The sequence below is a fragment of the Narcine bancroftii genome, chromosome 5 (genome assembly GCF_036971445.1).
Source record: "Narcine bancroftii isolate sNarBan1 chromosome 5, sNarBan1.hap1, whole genome shotgun sequence".
Classification (NCBI taxonomy): Eukaryota; Metazoa; Chordata; class Chondrichthyes; order Torpediniformes; family Narcinidae; genus Narcine; species Narcine bancroftii.
The window spans coordinates 101,964,241-101,991,818 of record NC_091473.1 but is presented as its reverse complement, the minus strand read 5'-3'; the positions used below and the strand labels follow the sequence as shown (position 1 = coordinate 101,991,818).

At 41.8% G+C, this 27,578-nt stretch overlaps 1 protein-coding gene across 50 annotated transcripts in view; it reads right to left on the bottom strand.

The window, feature by feature from the left end:
• Nucleotides 1-27,578, bottom strand: part of nfia (nuclear factor I/A) — a 607,739-nt gene that overhangs the window by 183,737 nt on the left and 396,424 nt on the right. For all 50 annotated transcript variants that reach the window (XR_011357787.1, XR_011357794.1, XR_011357786.1 and 47 more), the window contains one exon: nt 23,951-24,078. Coding sequence is in view for 21 of the 50 variants with exons in the window: in XM_069938538.1 (XP_069794639.1) it covers nt 23,951-24,078 (128 nt within the window). In the remaining 29 variants the exon portion in view is untranslated. The remainder of the gene's footprint in view (nt 1-23,950; nt 24,079-27,578) is intronic.

The following is a 27,578-nucleotide window of genomic DNA, read 5'->3' as shown; positions in this document are numbered from 1 at the left end:
GATCTCCCAAGATATTCAACATGGGAGGAAGAATAACAAATTAAAGTAGTAGGAAATAGCTGAACAAAAGAAAAAATTGAAGTGGAGAAGGGAGGGAAAAAAATTACAGGGGGGACTGAAAATTAGAAGTGGACCAGTGCTGTCTTTGTACATTTCCCCCAGAATCTTTCATTAGAACAATGAAGGCAGAGGAGGGAGGGAAATGAAAGAGGTGCATAGGGTTTATTTTGTTTATGAATTCCCGACTGGCAAATTGAGATCCACTGAATTGGATAGTTGTATTGGGAATGGTTATGGCTGTCATGTGACCTATCGAGTTGGAGGACACACCAGCTGCCAATCAAGGTTTGGTTTTACCCCACCCATTAGCACACACCTTGCTATTGTACTCATGTAAATGACCTGGGGTGGACTCTCCAGCACTATAAAGGTGCCATGTGTTCTTTGTTCTCCCTCATTCAGAACAAAGGCTTTGCTCAAAGGTATTACATTTAGAATAATATTTGCTAGAATTAAAGTGAGCACAAAAAAAATATAAAATTTACCCCAGAGGGTCAGGATTTCTCTCTAAAAGTATTGGTATGGCTGCATTCCTTCACAGCATGATAAAAACACCCACCCCATATTGGAGCATCTTCAGTCAAGATTTCCTCTGTTGTGATGGAACTTCAAACCTGACAAAAAGTGAAAAAGCTTAAGCATAAGATAGGAACTCTGGAATCAGGATGATTCAGTACTATGTAAGATGTCCATCAATATTTACATTTGTCTTCTGAAATTCACCTCCTATTGGGGACATTTGCAATTGGAAAAAAAACACATATATATTGGAATTTTTTATCCTGATGAATCACACAAGACATCGTTTTATCGAAGTTTTGAAATAACAGCACCCATTCACTAACCGTCAGGAAATTGAACTGAGGACTTCCAGGCACATTTTACCCATGCCATTGTACCACTTTCCTGTCACATGCATCAAGGTGAACGGTGCAAATTACATCTTTTCCAACACAAATTAGATAAGATGGACTAAACCCACCTTCACAGTTCTGGAGCAGTGAAACCCCAAGCAAAGTACAAAAGTGGAAGTACAAACTTCCCACAATTTTTTTTATACATGACCTTTGCACTGACGTAGACTGTAGCTCCCAGTACTGTGAATCTCAATGCAAGATAACGTGGCCTGAAGCCTTGATGTTCCTTTCCTTTGCATTAGCTTCGTACCAATTGTTGTATGTGGTGCAATTGAACTGCTCCAGAGTACAGATGCTCTCTTTCACAAGACTGTATCATTCATTCTCTTCATCATATTGGATTTCACATCTCCTCTTCCTGATCAATGTCCTTTTCTGCATTTTCCCTTGTCTCACTGATGCCTTGTGATGTAATGTTTTTGGCAATGATAACAATTTCATTGAATGAGGATGTGCCAATTTCATGATTTTTTTTCAGTGATCCCAGATTTAGCCTCTTGTAATGAGATGGAAAGTAACGAGGAAATAAAATTAAGTGCAAAAAAAGTCAACTCATTCAAAAAAAATCATTGTTGCTAAAGCATTTGCTGCAACTAAACTTAGTGATAGGTGACTTTTTTTTAAAGTTCCTGGAAAGTAAAGCAGACAAGAAGAATACCATGTATTGGAGATAATAAGAAATCCTGCAATGTTAAACATTGAAATAAAAATGCAAAACAGATTAACAGAGATGTGCAAACACAACTGAAATATAATAGAAGTGCCAATAATGGCAGGGTAATATTTTACTTGAATTTTAATAGACTTCCAATAAAAGGGGGAAAAAACCATGCTGGGTTCCAGGTGGTTTCTTTGCTTTAGCCAAATACCCTTTCACCCCCAGTTTGGGGCCAGCATGGATCGCCTAGTGATTAGCGCAATGCTATTACAGCGCCAGCCACATAGGTTCAAATCCAGCGCTTAAGAAGTTCATATGTTCTCTCTGTGGGTTTCCACTGGGTGCTCCCGTTTCCTCCCACCTTTCAAAATCTTTGGGGGTTATAGGTTAATTGGGAGATTTGGACAGCACGGGCTCGAGGGCTGGAAGGGCCCATTACCATGCTGTATGTCTAAATCTAAATTCATATTTAAAATTTAGATTATTTTTAAGGTTTTATATAGACCCCATCAACAACATCCTGACTCTCCACTCAGCTTTGGATCACCTTGAAAACAGCAATTCATACATACTCTCTTCATTGATTACAGCTCAGCCTTCAAATCCATTATTCCCTCAGTACTGGTCAAAAAGCTACAAATTTTAGGCCTCGGTACGCTCCCCCCCACCCTCTTCAACTGGATTCTTGACTTTCTCATCGGAAGACCACAGTCAGTATAAATTGGAAACAATGTTTTCTCCTCGCTGATTATCAACACAGGCGCACCCCAAGTTTGTATGCATAGCCCACTGCTCTACTCATAATACACCCATGACTATGTGGCCAGGCACAATTCCAATGCTATCTACAAGTATGCCGATGACACCACAGTTGTTTGCCAAATCACAAATGGCAATGTGGAAGTGTACAGGAAGGAGATAGATAAGAATGGTGTAACAACAACAAACTTGCGCTCAACATTAGCAAAACCAAGGAGATGATTGTGGACTTCAGAAGGAAGTCAGGGGGACATGAGCAAGTCCTCATCAAGGGCTCAGTAGTGGAGAGGATCAAGAACTTTAAATTCCTGGGTGTTAACATCTCCGAGGATGTCCTGGAGCCTCCATGTTGATGCAATCACAAAGAAGGCTTGCCAGTGGCTGTACTTTGTGAGGTGTCTGAGGAGATTCGGTATGTTACCAAAACTCTCAAAAACTTCTATAGGTGTACCGTGGAGAGCATTCTGGCTGGCTGCATCACTGCCTGGTATAGAGGTGCCAACTCTTAGGACAAGAAGAATCTCCAGAGGGCCGTTAATGGCTTGCAACATCACAGGCACCAGACCACTCCATCGAGGACATCTATATGAAGTGATTTCTTAAAAAAGCAGCCTCTATCCTTAAAGACCCCCACCACCCAGGCCATGCCCTCTTCACTCTGCTAACATCAGGGAAAAGGTACAGGAGCCTAACGACAAGCACTCAACGGCACAAGGACAGCTTCTTCCCCACTGCCATCAGATTCCTGAATGACCAATGAATCAAAGACACTGCCTTACTTTTCATGCACTATTATTTTAATATTTTTCATTTATAGTAATGTTGTAAGATGGTTATAGCATGAATGTTTGTACACTATGATACTGCCGCAAAACACTGAATTTTGTGACTTGTTCACGATAATAAATTCTGATTCTGACATTTGCCATTAACCAGGAACTCTTTTTCTTTTCTTCTTTTCTTTTTCTACTTTGGCTTGGATTCGCGGATGAAGATTTATGGAGGGGTATGTCCACGTCTGCTGCAGGCTCGTTGGTGACTGACAAGTCCGATGCGGGACAGGCAGGCACGGTCGCAGCGGTTGCAAGGGAAAATTGGTTGGTTGGGGTTGGGTGTTGGGTTTTTCCTCCTTTGTCTTTTGTCAGTGAGGTGGGCTCTGCGGTCTTCTTCAAAGGAGGTTGCTGCCCGACGAACTGTGACGCGCCAAGATGCACGGTTTGAGGCGATATCAGCCCACTGGCGGTGGTCAATGTGGCAGGCACCAAGAGATTTCATTAGGCAGTCCTTGTACCTCTTCTTTGGTGCACCTCTGTCACGGTGGCCAGTGGAGAGCTCGTCATATAACACAATCTTGGGAAGGCGATGGTCCTCCATTCTGGAGACGTGACCCACCCAGCGCAGTTGGGTCTTTAGCAGCGTGGATTCGATGCTTGCGGACTCTGCCAGCTCGAGTACTTTGATATTGGTGATGAAGTCATTCCAATGAATGTTGAGGATGGAGCGGAGACAGCGCTGATGAAAGCGTTCTAGGAGTCGTAGGTGATGCCGGTAGAGGACCCATGATTCGGAGCCGAACAGGAGTATGGGTATGACAACGGCTCTGTACACGCTGATCTTTGTGTGTTTCTTCAGGTGGTTGTTTTTCCAGACTCTTTTGTGTAGTCTTTCAAAGGCGCTATTTGCCTTGGCGAGTCTGTTGTCTATCTCTTTGTCAATCCTTGCATCAGATGAAATGGTGCAGCCGCGGTAGGTAAACTGGTTGACCGTTTTGAGTTCTCTGTGCCCGATGGAGATGTGGGGGGGGGGGGGGGGCTGGTAGTCATGGTGGGGAGCTGGCTGATGGAGGACCTCAGTTTTCTTCAGGCTGACTTCCAGGCCAAACATTTTGACAGTTTCCGCAAAACAGGACGTCATTCGCTAGAGAGCTGGCTCTGAATGGGCAACTAAAGCGGCATCGTCTGCAAAGAGTAGTTTACGGACAAGTTGCTCTTGTGTCTTGGTGTGAGCTTGCAGGCGCCTCAGATTGAAGAGACTGCCATCCGTGCGGTACCAGATGTAAACAGCGTCTTCATTGTTGGGGTCTTTCATGGCTTGTTTCAGCATCATGCTGAAACAAGGAACTCTAGAGAACTGATAATACAATAATGTGGCTACAAGAGCAGATCTCAGGGTCAATATCCAATGGTAAGTTACTCACTCCCTGATATCCCAAAACCCTTCCACCCGCTACAGATTACAAATCAGCAATGTGATGCAATACTCTCCACTTTTCGTGTGTCTCATGTGTTCCTTAAATACACAAGACACTTGACAACATCCTAACTACCAACCAAACATTAATTTCCTTTGACATCAGCATGTACCATCTGTAAAATGCACTGCAATTATTTGCCTAGGCCACTCCAGCAATCTCTCCCAAAGTCATGATCTCTGCTAGTAAAATCAGGGTGGCAGATGTATGGGAATACAACAGGCTCCAGACTTCCCTCCAAACTGCACAAAATCCTGACTTGTAAAATTATCTCCATTCTTTCCTTCATCAGCACTGAGTCAAAATCTTTCCTGGAAGTCTTCATCCAATTATGGGAGAATCTTCATTAGAAGGACTGCAGTGTTTCAAGTAGATCAGTCACTTTCTCAAGGGCAATTAGAAAGGACAATGAACACTGGCCTTCCCGTATCCCCAAACAAGAATAAAAAAGAAAACACGATGAAGGAATAACATGTCTGGCTCTTTCAAGAGAACATTGACCTGTCAAATTAGGTTTTATTTTTATTGGCTTAATTTAATTGCTTAATAACTGATCTGGTTTGATTTGCTCTACTGAATACTGAATGATGCATATCAGCGCTTTTGCAGACTGCTTAAAACACACAGCTAAAAAATTCTGACAACAATACCTAAAGACTGTGCACCACTCTTATTTAAACATTTAAAATATGAACTGAACAACACTGATTCAAACACACCTCCACAAAATTTTGGTTCAGTTTCCAGTTGATGGAATAAATGTATATGTTTGAAGCTTTAGCGCAAATGTTTTTCAAAGAGCGAATCAAGGAGGATCGGAACAAAGCAAATGTGCAACCCAGAGGAAGCCACAGAGTACAACTGTGGTCACTGATAGATAAGACAATATTTCAGGCTATTAACTGGAAAAAAAAATGAAGAATAAAATGAAAATCACCGCCTCAAGTTTAATGTACACGAGAGGAGCACAATGCAAAATTTCTGAACCAACATTTGCTCTGCATTGAGGAGGGACTTCCAAGGTGGTGTTTCCCAATTTCTAAAGGGATTATAACCTATATTTCTGGGTTATGTCATTCTGTTTGACAACTTACAGATTAATTATCAACAACTGTCTGGGTATCAGTGGTCCTCACCGTCGGATTGCTAGAGTAAAATGTATCCGAACGTAGAGCAGTGAACATTTTATGGCAAAAGGTGCGATTCCCAATGGGAGTTTTTCCACAGGTCTGTGGCAAATTTCAATGAAGTCGTGTGGGAATGCTAGACAAATGCCATTTAGGCCATTTGACTGTGGTTCCTATTGCCAGGTTATGAGAAATGTGTGGGAAAAAAAACCTTTAGAAATTCACCTCATACATGCTTTATTCCTAAGGATTCAAGTGAAACAGTTCGACTGGAGTCCCATTTAAAAATACTAAATTCTTTCCATAAAATACTCAAATGTAAACATTCTCTGCCTTCTGACCCATGGAAAGGGCTCAGCTTGTTTTAGTTACAGCTTATCGTTATTTTCTCAAAGGAACTACAGCTGCACAATGGTCTTTCCACATGGCTGGTTAACTCTTTAACAGCACATGAAGAACAGTATAGCCACTCTAGATTTGTTTACTCCTCAGTTTTTACATGCCTCTTGTAATGATTATAAACACTTGCACAGGCAGGCCTTTGGGACTTTACCCGCCTGCTGATGGTCACTGGAGATCAGGATCTCTCAGTTGCTTCTTCCTTTCTAGCCAAAGATTAATGAAACTATTGTAATTCTCCAAATCCTACTCAGGCTGTGATCAAAGGTATCGGTACAGACTGGATACAAATCTAAACTGTGAGCAATCATTTTACTTAAAATGGTGACAGCAAACAGAATCTCAGAAGCTCCACTCTATTTTTGTGGTTTGCAACATCCCTGTAACTCTTCATGTGCCACGATTACATTAGAGGGGGAACATTGTCGTACATTAAAGTAGAGGATTGATATGAAAGCCTTTGATATCAAAGGTTGAAAGATTCCTTTTATTGTCATGTAATAAACATTAAAAATGCAAAAAATCATGATTTACATCAACTTTTTTCTGCCATGAGGCAAACAAAGAGTCATCATGAGCATTGCTGGCTGTTCCTAATAGAAGAAAGAGAAGCAAAAGAAAGCCCCTTCAGAGACACTGAGTGTCTATGGATTTGCCTTCGGCGCTCCTACAGCCACACAGAACCCAGCTCAGCAACCCGAACTCCAGATCCAAACCTCCAGTATGATCAGGAAGCCTTCAGGACAAGAGGCCTTTTGGAACATCTTCTTGCCATTACCACCTTCAGGAATCTCATTTCCAATACCTTCAAGAAAGACCTGAAATATCGGTTAATTTCTTTATACACTATGGACACTGCAAGACCTGCTGAGTTCCTCCAGCATTTCTGTGTTTTTACTACCATCACAGTGTCTGTAGAGTTTTGTGTTTCACTTGGATAACTGATTCTCATGAGCCAGTTTCTAGCAGCCTATAGTGTGTGTAGGTCCTTTGACTGCAATTCACCATGAAGCCCTCAGTCTGTGTGGATCCTTTGACCGCAATTCTCCATGAAGCTCTCAGTCTGTGTGGGTCCTTTGACCGCAATTCACCATGAAGCCCATAGTCTGTGTGGGTCCTTTGACCGCAATTCTCCATGAAGCCTATAGTCTGTGTGGGTCCTTCAACCGCAATTCACCATGAAGCCCATAGTCTGTGTGGGTCCTTCGACTTCAAGTCGCCAAATGCCTGCAACCTATGTTGGTCCTTCATTTGCTGAGCTCCTTGCAGGTCTGTTTCCATGGTCACCGCTCTGTAGGGTCATCTCCCAGGCTTCTCCTCGGTCGGGGGGGGGGGGGGGGGAGGGGGTGTTTTCCCCATTTCTGGTGCCCTGTACTGATCCGCTGCTCTCTCAGAGACTGCACTTGTACACTGCCTAGCATTTGTCTTATTCTGAATTAATGCAATGAGTTGGACTTTATTATCCTTGAAAAGTACTGTTAGGATGCTGAACGCATAGGCAAGATTGGGAATATAAAGCACTAGCGTTACTAGTCTTGCACATCTTCTGATAAATGAAACAGTTTCCCTAATAAGTCATTTAGCCCAGAAAGCCAGGATGTACAATCTGGTTCAGATGTTTGACCCAATGAAAGTTGAGGAGGCTTCTGATAACAAGAGAATAACATGGGTGAAAGAAAGAGTTCAAATTAATATCTAATTGATAAATTCTGGGGTTAAAAGTTTTGCTCCTCTAGAAACTCCTTGGGAGATTCTGTTGCTGATTTCAGAAACAAACCTGCAATTGATTTTCCTCTATCAAGTTTTACTCGTGTGAGCTTTAAGAATATGCAAGAGTATAAGAAATAACAGGCGTGAACTAAAGACATCTTGATCCCATTCCATCATGGCTGATCTGATTACTGATGATGGGCTCACTTTCTTGCTTTATTTCCTAAGCCCCTAATTCTCCATTGTTCCAGAAACCCATCTCCCTCTGCCTAATATATCTGATCTCTTCATTGGATGTAGCTCAACACAACCAGCTCAGTTGAACTGGCCAGTGCCTAATTTGTTCTCTTACTTCTATCAGCCTGACCCCACAAAATATTGACATGATAAAATCAAAGTTGATGGTCCCAAGGACTCTACCCAACCTGAAATGTTGATTGTCCATTTCTGTCCATGGATGCTCCCTGGCCTTCTGTGGCTTTCCAGCTTCTCCTGGTGTGATAAAGATCTGAAATACTTGCATTTCTTCACACGACCTCTTCACCACCTTATGTTTGCAACATGATAGTGTCCAAAATGCAATCCTAATCAATAGGACCACCACAGCTTGGTGCAACTCTACAACAGCAAATGAACAACTGTCTTGCTACACTAGGTTTCTTCACTCCTCAGTTTTCACATGCTTCTTGTAATGGTGATACATTCTTGCTCAGGGGGCCCTTTGGGACTTCACCCAAACTGTCAAGCTAACTATAGATGGTCACATGAGATCAGGAAAGTTTGTATCATCATTTCAACAACCTATTCAATCTTTCTCACTACAGTGCAACATCTCCTATATCTGTGGAAGTTGTCTTGATCTATAGGGTGCAAGGGAAATGTTTCAAACTGTATTGGCTCCAGAACTAAGGCCCCCCAAATTTTAGTAATTGAGCTGCAGTGCTCATATGGATACTTGCATATGTGCACAGAGTCTAATCTCCAGTCATTATGGATTTGTTCACTGAAGTTGCTGCCTTACACCTAACAATAATAAAACTTAGATCTCTATCAGCCCGCCCCATTGTATAACATCAACTTCTGAGAGAACTTGTCCTGGAAAATATGGACCTCTTCCCACATTCAGGTAGCCTATACAATTTAATAAGATCACAATCTCCTTATGTGATGCCACCAATTACACTAATCAGGACATGCTAGAGAGAGACTTGGACAACATTCACATATGGGATGATACGTGACAAGTAACATTCACGTCACAGCAGTGAGGGAGTGAGGGAGAGTAAACCAAATTCATTTTGGCAATCCTAATCCGAGTTCATGCCATTCTCCGACCATCAGCATCCCGAGAGATACTATTGTCCAGAAACTTAGCTGTAGCAGCCACAAAAAAAAAGCTGAAAGACTAGGTCAAAAACACGGCTTATGAAATTAATAGCTCCCCTCCTAACTCTGTATCTCTAACAGACATGCAACAAATATGTCACTACTTACTTGACGACTGTACCTCCTAGAAACATCCAAGATGCTCACCACCACCATGGCAATGTGTGAGTAACATGCCATACAACAATTTAATTCTTAATTACAATATGTAATTCTTTTACTAACATAGCATACATGGTCTTTAGTGTGTTCCGACTACAACAGCTTGCCACTGCTTCTTCACCAACACCCATCCAATCTGCAAACCCTCCCAGCCAGGTAACTAGGGCCAAGAGACTGCACTGTTTACAAAGCTTCCCTTCCGAGTTATATCATCCTGATTTGTGCAAGCACTTTTGCACTTTTCCCTCTAAGTGGACCAAATCTGCAGCACTCTGCCCAGGAAGATTGAAAGATACTGCATGCATTGTAATTGGTTTGAAAACAAATGTGTTTATTTTAACAATTAAGAATAATTTTTGGGTTGATTTTGCCGTTGTGCATCATATTCTGATTTCCCAAGTGTCTTTGTTCAAAAATCCTATCTACTCTCAATGAACCCAACTGCTCACACATCCTAATTTAGTGAAAATTCTCTCACCCTCTTCATGCCTTTGCTTATTGACCTCAATGAGCCTGTCCTCCAGCAACCGTTTAACTCCAATAGATGTAGAGTGTCTAATGGCATCCCCCCACTTCTAATCTCAACGAGGTTAAATCAGGTTCTGTACACCTTACCCAAGCTCAGCATGTCTGCATCAAATCTCATTTCTGAGACTTTCTAACTCATTGAGTATTATTTCCTCTACTAAAATAGAGACCTGACCTATTGTTCTGTAGCCTTTGATTTGTTATGAGTCCAGAGGACCCCAAAACCCAGCAGCAATAGAAATTCACCAAGACAAATGGTTACTTAAAACAAAAGCTGCTTTTAATTTTCTTTAAACAAAAACAGGATTAAGGTTTAACTAAACTTAACCTAACTTAACCCCCTTCTAATTCTAAGTCTTCTTTCTTCTTCTTTGGCTTGGCTTCGCGAATGAAGATTTATGGAGGGGTAATGTCCACGTCAGCTGCAGGCTCGTTTGTGGCTGACAAGTCCGATGCGGGACAGGCAGACACGGTTGCAGCGGTTGCAAGGGAAAATTGGTTGGTTGGGGTTGGGTGTTGGGTTTTTCCTCCTTTGTCTTTTGTCAGTGAGGTGGGCTCTGCGGTCTTCTTCAAAGGAGGTTGCTGCCCGCCGAACTGTGAGGCGCCAAGATGCATGGTTTGAGGCGATATCACCCCACTGGCGGTGGTCAATGTGGCAGGCACCAAGAGATTTCTTTAGACAGTCCTTGTACCTCTTCTTTGGTGCACCTCTGTCTCGGTGGCCAGTGGAGAGCTCACCATAGAACACGATCTTGGGAAGGCGATGGTCCTCCATTCGCGAGACGTGACCTACCCAGCGCAGTTGGATCTTCAGCAGCGTGGATTTGATGGTGTCGGTCTCTGCCATCTCGAATACTTCGATGTTGGAGATGAAGTCGCTCCAATGAATGTTGAGGATGGAGCGGAGACAACGCTGGTGGAAGCGTTCTAGGAGCCGTAGGTGATGCCGGTAGAGGACCCATGATTCGGAGCCGAACATGAGTGTGGGTATGACAACGGTTCTGTACACGCTGATCTTTGTGTGTTTCTTCAGGTGGTTGTTTTTCCAGACTCTTTTATGTATTCTTCCAAAGGTGCTATTTGCATGGCGAGTCTGTTGTCTATCTCATTGTCGATCCTTGCATCCGATGAAATGGTGCAGCCGAGATAAGTAAACTGGTTGACCGTTTTGAGTTTTGTGTGCTCGATGGAGATGTGGAGGGGCTGGTAGTCATGGTGGGGAGCTGGCTGATGGAGGACCTCCGTTTTCTTCAGGCTGACTTCCAGGCCAAACATTTTGGCAGTTTCCGCAAAGCAGGACGTCAAGCGCTGAAGAGCTGGCTCTGAATGGGCACCTAAAACGGCATTGTCTGCAAAGAGTAGTTCACAGAGAAGTTGCTCCTGTGTCTTGGTGTGAGCTTGCAGGCGCCTCAGATTGAAGAGACTGCCATCCGTGCGGTACCGGATGTAAACAGCGTCGTCATTGTTGCGGTCTTTCATGGCTTGTTTCAGCATCATGCTGAAGAAGATTGAAAAGAGGGTTGGTGCGAGAACGCAGCCTTGCTTCACACCATTGTTAATGGAGAAGGGTTCAGAGAGCTCATTGCTGTATCTGACCCGACCTTGTTGGTTTTCGTGCAGTTGGATAACCATGTTGAGGAACTTTGGGGGGCATCCGAGGCACTCTAGTATTTACCAAAGCCCTTTCCTACTCACGGTGTCGAAGGCTTTGGTGAGGTCAACAAAGGTGATGTAGAGTCCTTTGTTCTGTTCTCTGCACTTTTCTTGGAGCTGTCTGAGGGCAAAGACCATGTCAGTACTTCCTCTGTTTGCGCGAAAGCCGCACTGTGATTCTGGGAGTGTATGTAATGTATCTGTGTTCAGGAAAGTTCTTTGACTCACAGTCCAATCTCACTTCTCACTCCTCCAAGTTCACCAGTATCAAGCGATTCTTATACTGTGCACAGAATTGAACATTTATGAATTTTCACCAGGGTCTGGTGAAAAGGTAAATGGTTACCGCTCAAGAAGCCATTTCAGTGTCTTGCCGAGGAAACTTGCCCCATCATGGGTTTTCCAAATGATAATCTCTTCTTCCAGGTCACTACAGAGTTCCTCCTGTTTCCCTTACTTCAGGAGAAACACTCTATCCAGCCATTTCCTATTGTAAGGAATACAAGGGTTTTTCAACAGGCTGAACTCAGAGCTCACATCCCATCTTCAAAATTGGGGTTTTAACAAGCTGCCAGCTTGTCATGTTGCAGCCTCCAAAAGTCACTGTAGAACTCTCTCTCTCTCTCTCTCTCTCTCTCTCTTTCTCTCTCTCTCTCACTCTCATAGAGAAAGCATGTTTGGTCTTTTCTCTACCTCTCTGTTTGCAGAACCACATGACCCTCTTAGAACAGCAAACTGCAACCAGACAGATTGCCAGGACCAGAATCAGTGTCTTCCTGGGCATCTGATCAGCGTTGCTTGATAAACATAGGAACAGTTATAGTCAATGACACAATTCAGTACAAAGTACTGGCATTCCACACATTGATAACAATATTGCATGATTGATACTGCAATATAAAATGCACTGATACAATTGGTTTCTCAAATAGTTAAAGGAACAGCAAAATAAGTTTGAGGGATATGAAAATCATTGCATCTTCCCATTAAAATACTCAATATGAATTGCATTTTTAAAATTTCCTTTACATTAAGAGTATGCTTCATTTTAATTTATTCTCTCCAAAATGCCAAAGCAACTGAATATTTGATATTGAGAATATCAGAGAAGATGCATTTTTTTTACACTTCACACAATTCCTTAATTAGAGGCTGCTAGACTCCATAGAAATCAGACTTTCTGTGCTGATTTGTTGGGTCATCAGAGCAAGTCTATATAAATCAATTAAGCCTTCTTCCCACCAAGCCTTCCTATTCCTCAGGTAAATAGGATCTATGTTCCATGTCTTGGCAACAAGTTTCACAAACTCATTCTTTTTTGGATAAATGAATACATTTCTGATTTATAGGAGATTATATTATATTTATGCTCTCTAATTTTAAAATATAAATATTACTCCTGAATCTAACTGAGATTCATTTTAAGCACATTGCCTTATGCGGTATTTTACTATATTGAACAAGAAGATTCCAAGAATGACTTTGTTGGATCATCTTGCATATTATCTGATGAGATGATGTACAAGGCCTCATAGCAGCTGGTGATTAGTGTGGGAAAATGGATGGTTAAACATGCACGAAAGAGGGAACCAAAGTTAAACTACTTTGAAACACTTATTGCCAGTGATTGTACATGAAATTAAGAAGTACCTGCAGAACTATTTTCTGAAGATGAGAAAAGAGAGGAGGTGGTAGCTGAAGAACCTATTTTGTTGAAATCTTGTGGGCAAGTCAAGATTTTTATCTTGCTTATAGAATGAATGCTTTGTGTAAGCAAACCACCTACCACCCTACTAGCCTCCCAACACATTATCTGCTGGAATTTCCAACACTTACTACAGGATCCCACCACCAGACATATTTTTCCTTTTCCTCCCTTCACGGCCTTTTGTAGAGACCGTTCCCTCCGTGATTCCCTCATGTATTCATCCCCCCCCCCACCACACTCCCCTCCCCAGCACCTTCTCCTGTGCCCACACCTCCTCCCTCACCATGATCGGGGCCCCAAACAGGCCTTTCAAGTGACTTCACTTGTATATCTGCATTACTCATTTACTACATTCAGTGCTCCCCTTGTGGTATTCTCTACATCAGAGATATGGGTTGCAGATTGGGAGATCGCTTCGCCGAGCATCTCCTCTCCGACCGCAACCAGTGTGACCTCCCAGTAGCCAACCATTTCAAATCTGAGTCATACTCCTAGACTCACATGCCTGTCCCTGGCCTTTTGCACCATCCTGCCCTGACCACCTGCAGATTGGAGGAACAGCACCTTACCTTCTCTCTGGGCACCCTCCAGCCATATGGCATGAACATTTATTTCTCTGATTTCTGTTAAAATGCTCACATTTTCTTTCCCTTACCCCTTTGCTGTCTTTCCAGCTCTCTCCTCCCTTTCCCCTTACCCACCTAGCCATCCCTCGTTCCCCTCATTGCTGCTGTCTCCTCCCTCCCCTCATCCACCTATCATCTCCTATCTTTGCCACCCCAGTTATCTTTTTTTGTTCGAATGTCTGCCAGCATTCTCTTGTTCCTTAATGAAGGGGTAAAGCCTGCAATGCTGGTTATGCATTTCTACCTTTGCTACTGGCCACCGAGACAGAGGTGCACCGAGACAGAGGTGTACCAAAGGTACAAGGACTGCCTAAAGAAATCTCTTGGTGCCTGCCACATTGACCACCGCCAGTGGGCTGATATCGCCTCAAACCGTGCATCTTGGCGCCTTACAGTTTGGCGGGCAGCAACCTCCTTTGAAGAAGACCGCAGAGCCCACCTCACTGACAAAAGACAAAGGAGGTAAAACCCAACACCCAACCCCAACCAACCAATTTTCCCTTGCAACCGCTGCAGCCGTGTCTGCCTGTCCCGCATCGGACTTGTCAGCCACAAACGAACCTGCAGCTGACATGGACATTACCCCTCCATAAATCTTCGTCCGCGAAGCCAAGCCAAAGAAGAAGAAAGAAGAAAAGAAGACATAAAGGATACTGTTTGACCTGGTGAACTTCTCCAGGATTTCGTGTTTTTTTTACATCAACCACAGTGTCTACAGATTTTCGTGATATTTACTTGTGAATGCTTTTCAATGTCTTATCACAAGAACTTTTATACTCCCAGATAGAAAGTAAACACTGACATTTAATATCACAGGAGAAAGCAAACTACTGCTAGTTGTCATGTAGCATATTGCCACTAAGGTGTTCAGAATGTACTGAATGATTCACTATATGCACTTTACAGGCAGCCAATCCCAGCTAAAGTTACAGTGAAATAAATGGAGGCAGCCCTTATCCAGGCAGTAACTCATCCAGATCACTAAGGATTCTTAATACTGAGTTTTTAAATCAGATGTCACGATAGTGCGGTGGTGGCACATTCTTTTGATCTTCCTGCAGTATTTGTATTTCTGAGTTTGAATTTGCCAGTAGCAATTTATGTCTTGGAATTGAATATGTTAGTTCTTCCAGCCAAGCATGTGTCTGGAAAAATCCCCATCCATTTTCAGTTAGACAATGTTGAGCCAGTATAATCATCCATATTGCAGAGAAATTACTGCACAGTGTTTATGGTCCAGAACAGACTCCCCAAAACTTATTTGAAACAACCCTTTCACCAGAATTTATTAGTCCTCACAAACATTTTTTTTATCTTCATATGCTCCACGTTGTGAAGTAAGACCCACTACCTCATTACCTTCTCAAAATAAGAATATTTTTCTCAATTCTTCATGAGATTTATTTGTCACTCTCTTTGACTTATGCCCTCTTGTTTTAGAATGAATGGCACCAGTCATTATTGCATATTGACTGCACAAATACATTGTGTGATTTGTTATCAAACAATTATTTATTTTCAAAGAAGAAACAATATGGGGAGTCATGATTAGACCTAAAATAATGAAGTAATCTGTTCTGGAATTGTGAGGTACCATTTGCCAATATGAAGAGTACTTGCCATGTCTGCAATGGCTTGGACTTGCTGGTTGTAATTAAGGTAAATTTGTCTGTGTTAGGTCTAATTTGTACTGTGAAACTAACAGAAATTCTGGACTTGCACTTAAGTGTTTGAAAGCTGTTGCACTAGTCCACCACATGATGCACAATTAAAGTTCTCTAGGATGGAAACTGTGAAGTTGTTGAAGTACTGAGAACTCATTTAACTTCTTTACTCCTCCTGAAAGAATCCTTGCAAAAGTTAAGCATTTTTTCCCCCAGATCAGATCAAACTGAGATAGTAATAACATTGCAACGCACAATTACTGTTAAGCACCGCTCTGCCACTACACAAATTAAAAAAAAGAGATGTGTGTATCACATGAAAACTATTTAAAGTTGTAGCACCTTTGATAGGAGGGAGAAAATCAGTTTCTTGGACCATTGAGGTCTCTTCTGGGCCAGAGGTGACCTCTTCAAGAAGATGAGCTTTACCTTATGAATTGGAGGGTTACTAATATTCGGGCATTAAATTTACTCATTCTCCCAAGGAGAGTTTAAATGAGAGAGGTTGGGAGATGAGAAAGTTGAGACAAATATGGAAGTTATAACGAGAAAGTTCAGGAGGTAGGACAGAGAAGAATGGTGGGGGTGGGGTGGCCAATAGACAACAATGTATTTATTTTACAGAAAGGCAAGGCAGATTAACTCAGAGGATGGATAGATGCATGGGACTTGTATAATATATATATTTCAAATGTCTGAGGAATAAACAGGACTTGCAGCTCAATGCACCAGGGTTTAGATCCTAAGTTGTGATGGAGGTGAAGGCAAGAAAGAAGGGGGAGTTGTGATTTTTTAATTGGGGAAGAACATCAAGCTGTACTTGGAGAGGATAATTCTGGGGTATTTCCTTGTGAGGCTATATCAGTACAACTCAGAAATTTAAAAAAGGGGGATGATCACATCGATGGGATTTTAATATAGTCAGCAAAAATTAGAGGAGCAAATATGTAGGGAGATCACCAATAGCTGTAAGAATAATTGAATTATAATTATAATGTCCTATAATTTATGGGGGCACTGTTGCATAGCGGTTAGTACAATGCTATTACAGCGCTAACAAACTGAGTTTGAATCTGACACTGTACATTCTCCCTGTGCCTGCGTGGGTTTCTTCTGGGAGCCCCGATTTCCTCCCACCCTTCAAAACTGTATGAAGATTGTAGGTTAATTTGGTGCATTTGAGGGGCATGGGCTCATGAGCCAGAAAGGCCTGTTCCAGTGCTACATGTCCAATTTCTTGAATAGTGTGGCATTTGTAAGTGTGTCCAGGAATGTTTTCTCAAACCTGTAGATATAGCCCTACTAGAGAAGGGGGAAGACTGGACTTCCTATTGGGAAATCAGGCAGGGCAAATGATTGCATTGTCAACGGGACAGCTCTTTAGGGCCAGTGACCATAATTTTATTTGGAAAGGAATGACTTGGGATAAACAGCATGGCTTTATGCATGGGAAATCATGCCTCACAAATTTGACAGACTTTTTTGAATAAGTAACCAAGTGGATTCATGAAGTCGGGCGGTAGGTGTTATCTATGTGGACTCTAATGCAGATTTTTGCAAAGGTTAAGAAGATTAAATCGCAATGGATTGGCACTGAGCTTGCCAAATGTATACAAAATTGGTTGGTGGTAGTAGTCAAAAGTGGTAGTGGAGTGCCACAGGGATTGTTGCTGGATCTACTGAGGTTCATCGTTTATATTGACTATTTGGATGAGAATGTAGTCGACATGGTCAATGAGTTTGTGATGACATCAAAATTGGGGCTATATTGGACGGTGACAAAGGTAATCTAAGATTGCAACTGGATTTAACTTGGACAAACAAGATGTGCTGAATTTAGTAAGTTAAATCAGAGCAGGATTTGGATACCAAATGACAGAAGACTGGAGAATGCTTCAGAACAGAGAGACCGAGAGTAGAGGTACATAGTTCTCTACTAAATGGAGATGTGTAGACAGTGTGGCAAGGAAGACATTTGGCACTGTTGCCTTTATAGAATGAGGCATTGAATACAGAAGCTGGGATGTCAAGTGACAGTAGTGTAAGATGTTGAGACCTTGCGTGGAATATTGTGTGCAGTTCTGGTTGATTAGCTTTAGGAAGGATCTCATTCAGCTGGGGAAAAAAAAACTGCAGAAATTATTCATAAGGATGTTATCGAGATTGGAGGTCTTGAGTTATAAAGGAAGATTGAATGAGCTGGGGCATTTTACTGTGGACCAGTTGAGGGGTGATCTTATAGAGCTATGTAAAGTCACGAGGAGCATCAATAATGTCACAGGCTTTTTTGCAGGGTAGGAGAGTCGAAAACTAAAACACTTAACTATATTTCCCTCTAACCTTAAATTTGAGGGAAATATTTAAAAGGGATTCAAGGGGTAACATTTTCTTTCAAGAAGATGGGTACATTTAATGAGCTGCCACAGGAAGAGGTAGAGGTGGGTACAATGACAACTTTTATAAGACATTGAGGCAAGTTCATGAATAGGAAAAGTTTAGAGGACTTGAGCCATGCTGGCAATTAGGAGAAGCTTAGGTTAGCAACCTGGTCACAAGTGGGGAAGAATAGACCGCTTCCATATTGTATCACCATTACTCTGATCTCTAGGGTATAATTAATAGGCAAAAGAATACAACAGTTCTTATTTGTCAATCCACATCAAAATTTGGTTGCAATTGAAGCCCAAAGACTTGGTCACAATAAATCATTCATAGCAATTAGCATAATGCAGTTACAGCACCAGTGATCAGGGTTCGAATCTAGCGCTGTCTGTAAAGAGTTTGTATATTCTCCTGTATCTATATGGGCTCCCTCTGGGAGGAAACTCCTGTTTCCTCCCACTATTCAAAAGTACTGGGGTTGTAGGTTAATTGGGTGTAATTGGGCAGCAGAGGGTCATGGGGTAAAAGGGCTTGTTACCGTGCTGTATGTCTGAATTTAAATTTAAGTGCATGTGAAATAGTTCATTGGTCAATTTTAGAGTGATGAAACAATTGCATTTTTCACATTGGCTAACCAGCAAATTGACTGTTCAATGAACTGGCTCAAGAAGCCATTTTTGCCATTCACACTGGACCAATTTTAACTGGTTCTCTGTGCCTTTTCACACTCACCACCCAGTGTCCTAGAACAGAGAGGCACCTATCCTCAACCAGTGATATCCTGAGTGATGCATCAAGCGATGGCTGTCCTGCCCTCCCTGAATTCTGCATGGCAGAGAAACCCCTCCATGAGTGCTCCATGCATTAAGCCTTTTCATTATGTCAAGGCACACTGGGACATGGGGGCTTTCAAGGAAACGGTATTTAGTTCCTTGGGCAGTCACTCTCACTCTCTCTCTGTCTGTGTGTGTGTCTCTCTCTCTCTTTCTCTCCTTTCCCTCTTTCTCTCACAGACCTATCTATCTATCCTTGATTGTTGTATGTATCCACTTTATTGTGTGTGTATCTGTGTATTTAATCTCCACTGTGACTTTCCCATGGTCACTATAAATTGTGTGTTATGTGTTTTATTGCCACAATCACTTTCCCACAGTCCTTTATAAATTATGCGGGTATATTTTGTAAAATTGTACATGTATTTTCCCACACTCTTATTTGTGTGTGTTTTATTCCCGCTACGATTTTCTGATACAGGAGTAGGTTTATATAGTTCAGCACAACAACATGGGCTGAAGGGCTCATATTGTGCTGTACATAATCCTTAATTATGCATGAATAATTTTGTTTAAATATAATATCATAATACATTGATCAAGATTTAGTTAACTTATACTATCTTTTTAAATCTTTTGTTTCCTTCATGTTCCTGCACGCATGTACGTCATCAATGCATCACTGATTGGTCCCAGGATACCCCCTGTCCCTTTTACACTAGGCTAAAATGGATCAGCGATGATACATCCTATCTATGCGGGAAATCCCTGGGTTGATCTGAAGCATGCGTGCCGATTCGCAAGCACATTAACCGGTAGATTGGCAGTTAATTAATAGGATAAAGTGCAGGTGTGAAAGGGGCTAATGAATTCCGGGCACTACATTGTTTCTGCAAATGTATTTGCAAGGAAGGTAAAATAAAGGGGATTAGTCTATCATCTGTGGATGGTGGGGTGGAGAGGTGGTGGAAAGGAACTCTTCAACCTCTTCACTAGTGAGGGGTATTGGTGGGGGAAAGATATCACAGCCCAGTAGCTTCAAAGAGCAAAAAAAGAAAATAAAGGAGATGATCTTTGTTGAGTAGTTCATTTAATGTAAGGAAAGGTCCAGGATAGAAACATACATTTTATATTATTACAGTAGGTTGCCTTGGAATGCCCAGTGATATCTGCCAAAAGCATCAACACTCAAAATTCTACTGCAATGTCACAAAGGACTCTTGCACAGAAATAATGTATCCCAGGCAAGTACTTGGCAGACTTTTCTGAGTTACACTAAATTACCAGGAAATGGTCCTTCACACATATTAAAAAAAATGACTTGCAATGTAAAAAAAACTGTTAAACTAGGTCCAAATTTTAGTTTGTTTTCTGCAAAATTATGAAAGGTGATTGATTAAATCTGCTTTTAACTTCTTGATTTCCTGTCACTGAGAATTCTCGTTTGAGTGTATATCTTGATTGGTAAGCAGCAGAGACCCCCGGTGTTTATGGGATCATTGTAAAATGCTCATAAAATCCTTCCCATTTCCCATTCACACAATTGACAAGAAGAATTACAAGAATTAATTGTAACATAATTTACCAGTCTAGAACTCCCTTCTTTAATTGGATTACATAATCTAATACACATGGTGCCTTTTGAAAAGTTAACAGCCTGTGCAATATTATAACGATAAGAATCATCTTTGTACCAAAGTCTGAGACTTTCAAATTCTGTTATTTTGCTCGACAATTTCCTTCCTTCTTAACAGGAATTGGCTAGCCTTTTTCTTTTCTGCCACCTTTTGTGAAAGCAAGGAACAGAAAATAGATAAGAATGCAAGTTAATTCAATAATCTATTCTCCCCACCTTCACTGGGGAAGCACATCCTTTTATGTTTTGCATTCGAATGTAACAGCCTGGCTGTGATCAAAAGTTTACTGGCAAAGAATCTGACTAATATTTCACCATCACACCTCCTCCATAGAGCAGCATTTTGTGCATCACTGAACTAATGGGTGTCTATAGGTTTGACAACTTCAGTGGCTGAATACATAGCAATGGAATGTCAAACAAACCAACCCCACTCCTTCATCTACTGCAAACTAGAATGATGCACATCTTCAATTATGGGCATGGCTATTCATTCCTAGTCAGTAGTGATCTACACATCTTCAATTATGGGCATGGCTATTCATTCCTAGTCAGTAGTGATCTACACATCTTCAATTATGGGCATGGCTATTCATTCCTAGTCAGTAGTGATCTACATTTCCTTGCAAACATAATCAATTCCTGGATCCAAAGCGCAATAAGAAAGATAAAACTATCAATATTGTTGTCTCATAATATATTAGGTTTTGAAATTCTACATGGAAGCACCAAATGCATAATCACAGAACAAAAGCACTGAATGTCTTTTTTTGGCTTTCAGACAGTTCAAACACTGTCCCAGATCTAAAATAACATTGAATTAGATTAAATCACTGACAGTAGGGCTTTTTACATAGAATTCTCACAATATTCCCGTCATTTGGTCGTTTACACTGAACCAAACAAAGCCGGCATAATGTCAGGTCAGTGTGTCATTTTACACAGCCAGCCGGCATTCCAGAAGCAAAAGAGGCAGAATGTGTAACACAACAGCACTGGTGTCTAGTGTCACATATAACATACCTCATTTGATGGCATGTTGGACCCACTTGTTTTTCCCCCAAAAGTGGCTCAAAAATATTCCCCAAGTCTTACATGCAAAGTTGAAATTAGGGTGATAATGGTAACATTGACAGTGATAATTGTTGCTTTGTGGCTCACTAGCATCGATCATTGTGGACTGGTGGCGGGCTGTCAGGGGGGAGCGGACCGATGGGATCAATGTGGGGGCTGATGGTTGGCTGTCGGGAGGCTCTCCCAGCAGCGCATTGTTGGTCCCTGCGCTAGTCATCGTGTTGAGAAAGTGTCAGGTTCGAGAGAGATGAGTGGACACAAGGGTTTGTAATCAAACATTACTTTTATTAATACACAATAAGAGAGCATGGGAAAATTGTAGCGGGAATAAAATCGGCGCGCACTATTTATAAAAGAGTGTGGGAAACTACGCACACAATTTATAAGAGCGTGGGAAAATATACTGCAAGAATTGATCTATAGCAGTGAATTTCAAACTTTTCTTTCCACACACATACCACCTTAAGAAATCCCTATGCCATAAGTGCTCTGTGATTAATAAGGGATTACTTAAGGTGGTATGTGAGTGGGGAAAAAGAGACTTAGAGCCACTGCTCTAGACGCAATTGTTGCTGAAATATTTTGCTTGAGAAAAATTGTCATTGGTCCATTTCCTTTGGAGTTATGAAACCGTGCACCTAACAAGAAACATTAGGTATGATTAAAACAGAGGTTTTCAAACTTTTTCTTTCCACTCACATACCACCTTAAGTAATTCTTTACTAATCACAGAGCACTTATGGCATAGAAATTTATCTATCGTTGAGGGTTGGTGACAGGCTGTCTGGGGTGGAGGTGGGGGAGCACGGCGGTGGGCTTCAGACTGTTCAAACTGAGGACAAACCCACAGACCAGCTTGCTCACAGCACAAGGGGACTAGACACACCTGGGGACATCTGAGAGTGGGGTGGTAGAATCAGTGTGGGGGGTGGTTTTTTTTATCACAATGCCATTCCCTAACACTAATCTCCTCTCCCTTATTATTTGAAGGTCTGTCAGTGACTGTCTTGAATACATTCAGTGATTGAGCATTCACACCCTCCTTCTGTAGAGTTCCAAATTCAGTACCCCTTTCATACATATTTCTTATCTTATTCATGAATGATCAAGCCCTATTTTGTAAGACCAACAGCCACCCCACATCTGACGTGTCAAAACCATAATTCTTGTGCATGAATTAAATCATCTCTCATTCTCCTTCCAGACACACATCAGTGCTTCACCCAGCTAATGAAACGATGAGTCTAGTAGAGGATGCATCTCTATTTCACCACCAGCTCATTTCATCTCAGCTCCAGCCATTTCATCTACAGCTCAATTCAGACCTGCATTTATGGGAGCATGCATAGACATCCGAAGTGGGGTGAATCCTAAGTGCTTGCCAGTCAGCTATTCCCTAGATCGACTGCCTTTTATCTTTCCTGTATCATTGCAGCACAATCCGGCAGACCTAGTGTCAAATCAGTGATGCACTGGGAATTATACCTTACCGGGTGGGTGCTGGACCTGGCCACACTTTGCAATTGCCCTCTGCATGAGCGGCCCACAGCAACACTAACATTTTGCAGCTGGGTGATCCCAACAACTGTGAGTCTTCCATGACTGTTTTATCAAATGGAGGGGGCCAAGAATGGCAAGTGGACTTCAAACTGTTCGAACTGAAGGCAAACCCACAGACCAGCTTGCTCACAGAACAAGGTGACTAGAAACACCTGGGGACAGCTGGAAGCAGGGCAGTGGGATCAGTGTGAGGGCTGCTGGCAGGAGACTTTCCCGGTGGCCTGCTATTGGACCCCGCACTGGCCCCACTCCCCATTGGGAGACAGTGGGGCAGCAGGCCGCCAGGGGAGAGTGGGGCAGAGGTATTATTAAAAAGATTTTTCCTGTTCTCCTACTTGCATGTTTTGTCCAAGATTTAAATGCTTACACATAAATACACTTAAAAAAGATACAGTACATATTCACGCCCTTTCCTGGAATGCTGGACCGCCTCTTTTATACAAACATCGATTCGGCGCAATCACTACCTCTGCTGCCAGTAAAAAGCTGGAACTGAGTTAACCCCCTCCCCATCCAATGTTTGTACCTTTCACACAGAAGGCATAGTGCAATAAAGGCACAAATATTCCAGAACGAAATGGCTGTGTAAAAGGGGCTAGTGACTTACTAATGGGTAATGATGCAAAACTGGAATTAAAAGAATTTTCCAAATCAAAAACAAAATTGACTATTAACTGCAGATTCTGAATTTGCTGGTGACTCAATCAATAGTTTGGAAAGGTAGCTCAAAGCAAGTGCTGAAAATGATTTATAACTCATTTAAAAAATATACCCCTTAACATTAGCAATTGCAGCAGTGTATTAAAAAGTAAATGCTTGATAAATTTTACATTACTGTCAAAATGGATCAAAACAAAAATATTCCTCATACCATTTTGCTTCTTAAAACAATCAGCTCTTATCAGGGGAATGCTTACCTGGCTCCACCTCATGCCAACCACTTGACTGACTGCCACTGCCTGGAGAACGACCTTGGTTGGTGTAAAAGGGTTCTTCACCAGGGCTATCCATTTCATCTTCCATAGATTTGTGGCGCTTTGCAGAACTGTAACAAAGAAATAAAATGTCGGAACAGCAGTTATGCTCAGCCCACCGTTTTTGAGACCGATGAAGGCCACAGCACATACCAAATCAAAATGTTACAATCTGGTGTTTACTATACATTCAGTGCACTGCATACTTGCACTCAATTTGCTTATATATGATCCAATGGGACTACATTCATATTCCACACTGGATTATAGTATTTGCCTTCACGTTAAAAAAAAGTAGTCGATCATCTGTACCTGAAATTATTTTGAAAACAATCAAAACCTAGAAATTGGTTTGCATCAACTTTCACTGTGCTGAATCACAGTAGCATTCAATGGAGAGCTCATTTACATTCAACTTGAAACAACCCGTAAAATCAGTTTGCAAGAGCAGCTGGGAATGAATGAATGCCGAGAAAGAAATGTTAAAACAGGGCATAAGGCGAATATCAGCATAAACAAAAAGAGGGAAGTGGGTCATCCTACCCTTTGAGATATAACCATATAACCGTTTACAGCACGGAAACAGGCCATGTCGGCCCTTCACGTCCGTACCGGTTCACTTGAACAACTCCACTAGCTCCTCCGCAAACTCCTGAGGAAGCAGAGGCTTTCTTCATGATGCCATTGGTGTGTTGGTTCCAAGAAAGATCCTCCGTGATATTTGCAGGACTTTCTGCAGTTTGTAAATTGATTCCCATTTTTCCCAGATTATACATTAATAGTATTTAATTGGCAACACTTGGCCATATCAGGAGATTGTAAAAGGGCATTATCACAAAACCATGGCTGATCTTCCACTGAGGCATTTTCGAACCATCTGCACAATTCCCTCAATTGTCTTAAGCCCCTTTCACCCTTGCAACCCACAAAATGAGCTGGTCAGTGTCCTGGGATAGGAATGGAGGTTTGGCTTTTCATACTTGACCACTCCTCACTAGGACACTGAACACTTTCACACTTGCAAGGAGCCATCCCTGGGGTTAGGACTCTTCTACCTTCTACTGGTGATGACATGATGCATCAAGTTATGCTGGACCTGCTCTAAATCCTGATCAAGGTATTATGACCTTATATTTGAGCAAAATTAATCTTGCCCAATTATAACATAATTAAGCTTTATGCACAGTCCAAGCCCTTCAGCCCCTGTAGTTGTGCTGACCTATATAAATCTTTATAAGGGACCGTGGGTAATTGCTAGCAATAAATAGAAATAGTGGACAATTTTTAAACAGCGTGGGAAAGTTGTAGCACTATCGCATACAATTTATACTGCACGGGAATTTTCGTAGCACTATAGCGTACAATTTATACAGCATGGGAACATTGGTAGTGCTATCATGTACAATTTATACAGTGTGGGAACATTGGTAGCGCTATCGTGTACAATTTATACAGCGAGGGAATGTTGCAGCATTATTGCGTACAATATATACAGAGTGTCAATGTTGTAGTACTATCGCGTACAATTTATACAGCGTGCAAAAGTTATAGCACTATCACGTACAATTTATACAATGTGGGAATATTGTAGCACTACCTCGTACAATTTATACAGCGTACAGAAGTTGTAACTCAATCGTGTACAATTTATACAGCGTTGGAATTTTGTAGCACTATCGTGTACAATTTATACAGCGTGAGAATGTTGTACCACTATGGCGTACAATTTATACAGCGTGGGAACATTGGTAGCGCTATCGTGTACAACTTATACAGCGTGGGAATGTTGTACCACTATGGCGTACAATTTATACAGCGTGGGAACATTGGTAGCGCTATCGTGTACAACTTATACACCATGGGAATGTTGTACCACTATGGCGTACAATTTATACAGCCTGGGAACATTGGTAGCGCTATCGTGTACAACTTATACAGTGTGGGAATGTTGTACCACTATGGCGTACAATTTATACAGCCTGGGAACATTGGTAGCGCTATCGTGTACAACTTATACAGTGTGGGAATGTTGTACCACTATGGCGTACAATTTATACAGCCTGGGAACATTGGTAGCGCTATCGTGTACAACTTATACAGCGTGGGAATGTTGTACCACTATGGCGTACAATTTATACAGCCTGGGAACATTGGTAGCGCTATCGTGTACAACTTATACAGTGTGGGAATGTTGTACCACTATGGCGTACAATTTATACAGCCTGGGAACATTGGTAGCGCTATCGCGTACAACTTATACAGCGTAGGAATATTGGTAGCACTATCACATAGAATTTATAATGCTTGGGAATGTTGCAGCACTATCTCGTACAAGTTATACGGCGTGGGAATGTTGAAGCATTATCGCGTACAATTTATACAACGTGGCAATGTTGAAGCATTATCGCGTACAATTTATACAACGTGGCAATGTTGTAGCACTATCACGTACAATTTATACAGTGTGGAATGTTCTAGCATTATCGCGTACAATTTGTACAGAGTGGGAACATTGTAGCACTATCACGTACAATTTATACAGCGTGGGAATGTTGAAGCATTATCGCGTACAATTTATACGGCGTGGCAATGTTGTAGCACTATCGCATACAATTTATACAGCGTGCAAAAGTTGTAGCACTATCGCGTACAATTTATGCAGTGTGGGAAGGTTGTAGCATTATCATGTACAAGTTATAAATACCATTGGAAAAACTGATGGTGTACCTTCCCTCCCAGAATGCTGTGCAGCAGAGAAAGGGCTGTATGCACAGCTGCATGCATGGAGCACTCATAGACAGATTTTTTTGCCATACGGCATTCTGGGAAGTCAGGTGGGTCATTGCTTTCTACCACCGTCTTCATAAATTCTGTGCTATCATGCTACCAACTTTCCCATGCTGTTTAAAAATTGTCCACTATTGCGATTTATTTCCTCTCTTTCCCGCTGTGACATTCGCACGGCAAAGTTTATACCTTTATTTTAATCTTTTCTTCCTTCATGTTCCTGAACACATGCAAAAACTTGGGTCATTTCAATCCCACAATGCAATTGCCTGCTTCACCCTGGCCTGATTGCCACGCCGGCCGACGGGGATTGTACTAGGGGTCAAGGCTGTCAATCCCAGGCATAAGATGACACCATCTGATGCCAGCATTGAGCTGCTTTTGTTTTCATACTTGACACTTTAATGGCCGATTGGTCATTAATTCCTGGGATTCCTTGCAAGTGCAAAAGGGATTTTCATGTCCACAAATTATCAATCTCTATTCTGAATGAACAGAAGGACTGACCTCCTTCAATGGAACAATACACATTGTAATTGCTATAGAGAAGACAAAGGTTAAATGGGGAAAGGGATTCCAGATTCACACAGGGTTTAGAATTGTTCAAAAGTGAGACATTGTCAGCAGGAAGATCCTGTGTAGACCAGCCAAGGCTGCCATAAAAGGACTTGGTGGAAGGTGGTTTGGGTTGTCTTCAGATGTGCCTTAGGTGAAAATCCATAGGGTATGACCAATGCTGCAAATGATGCAGCAAGGTGAAGTACAGAGTAGTAAAAAAAATCCT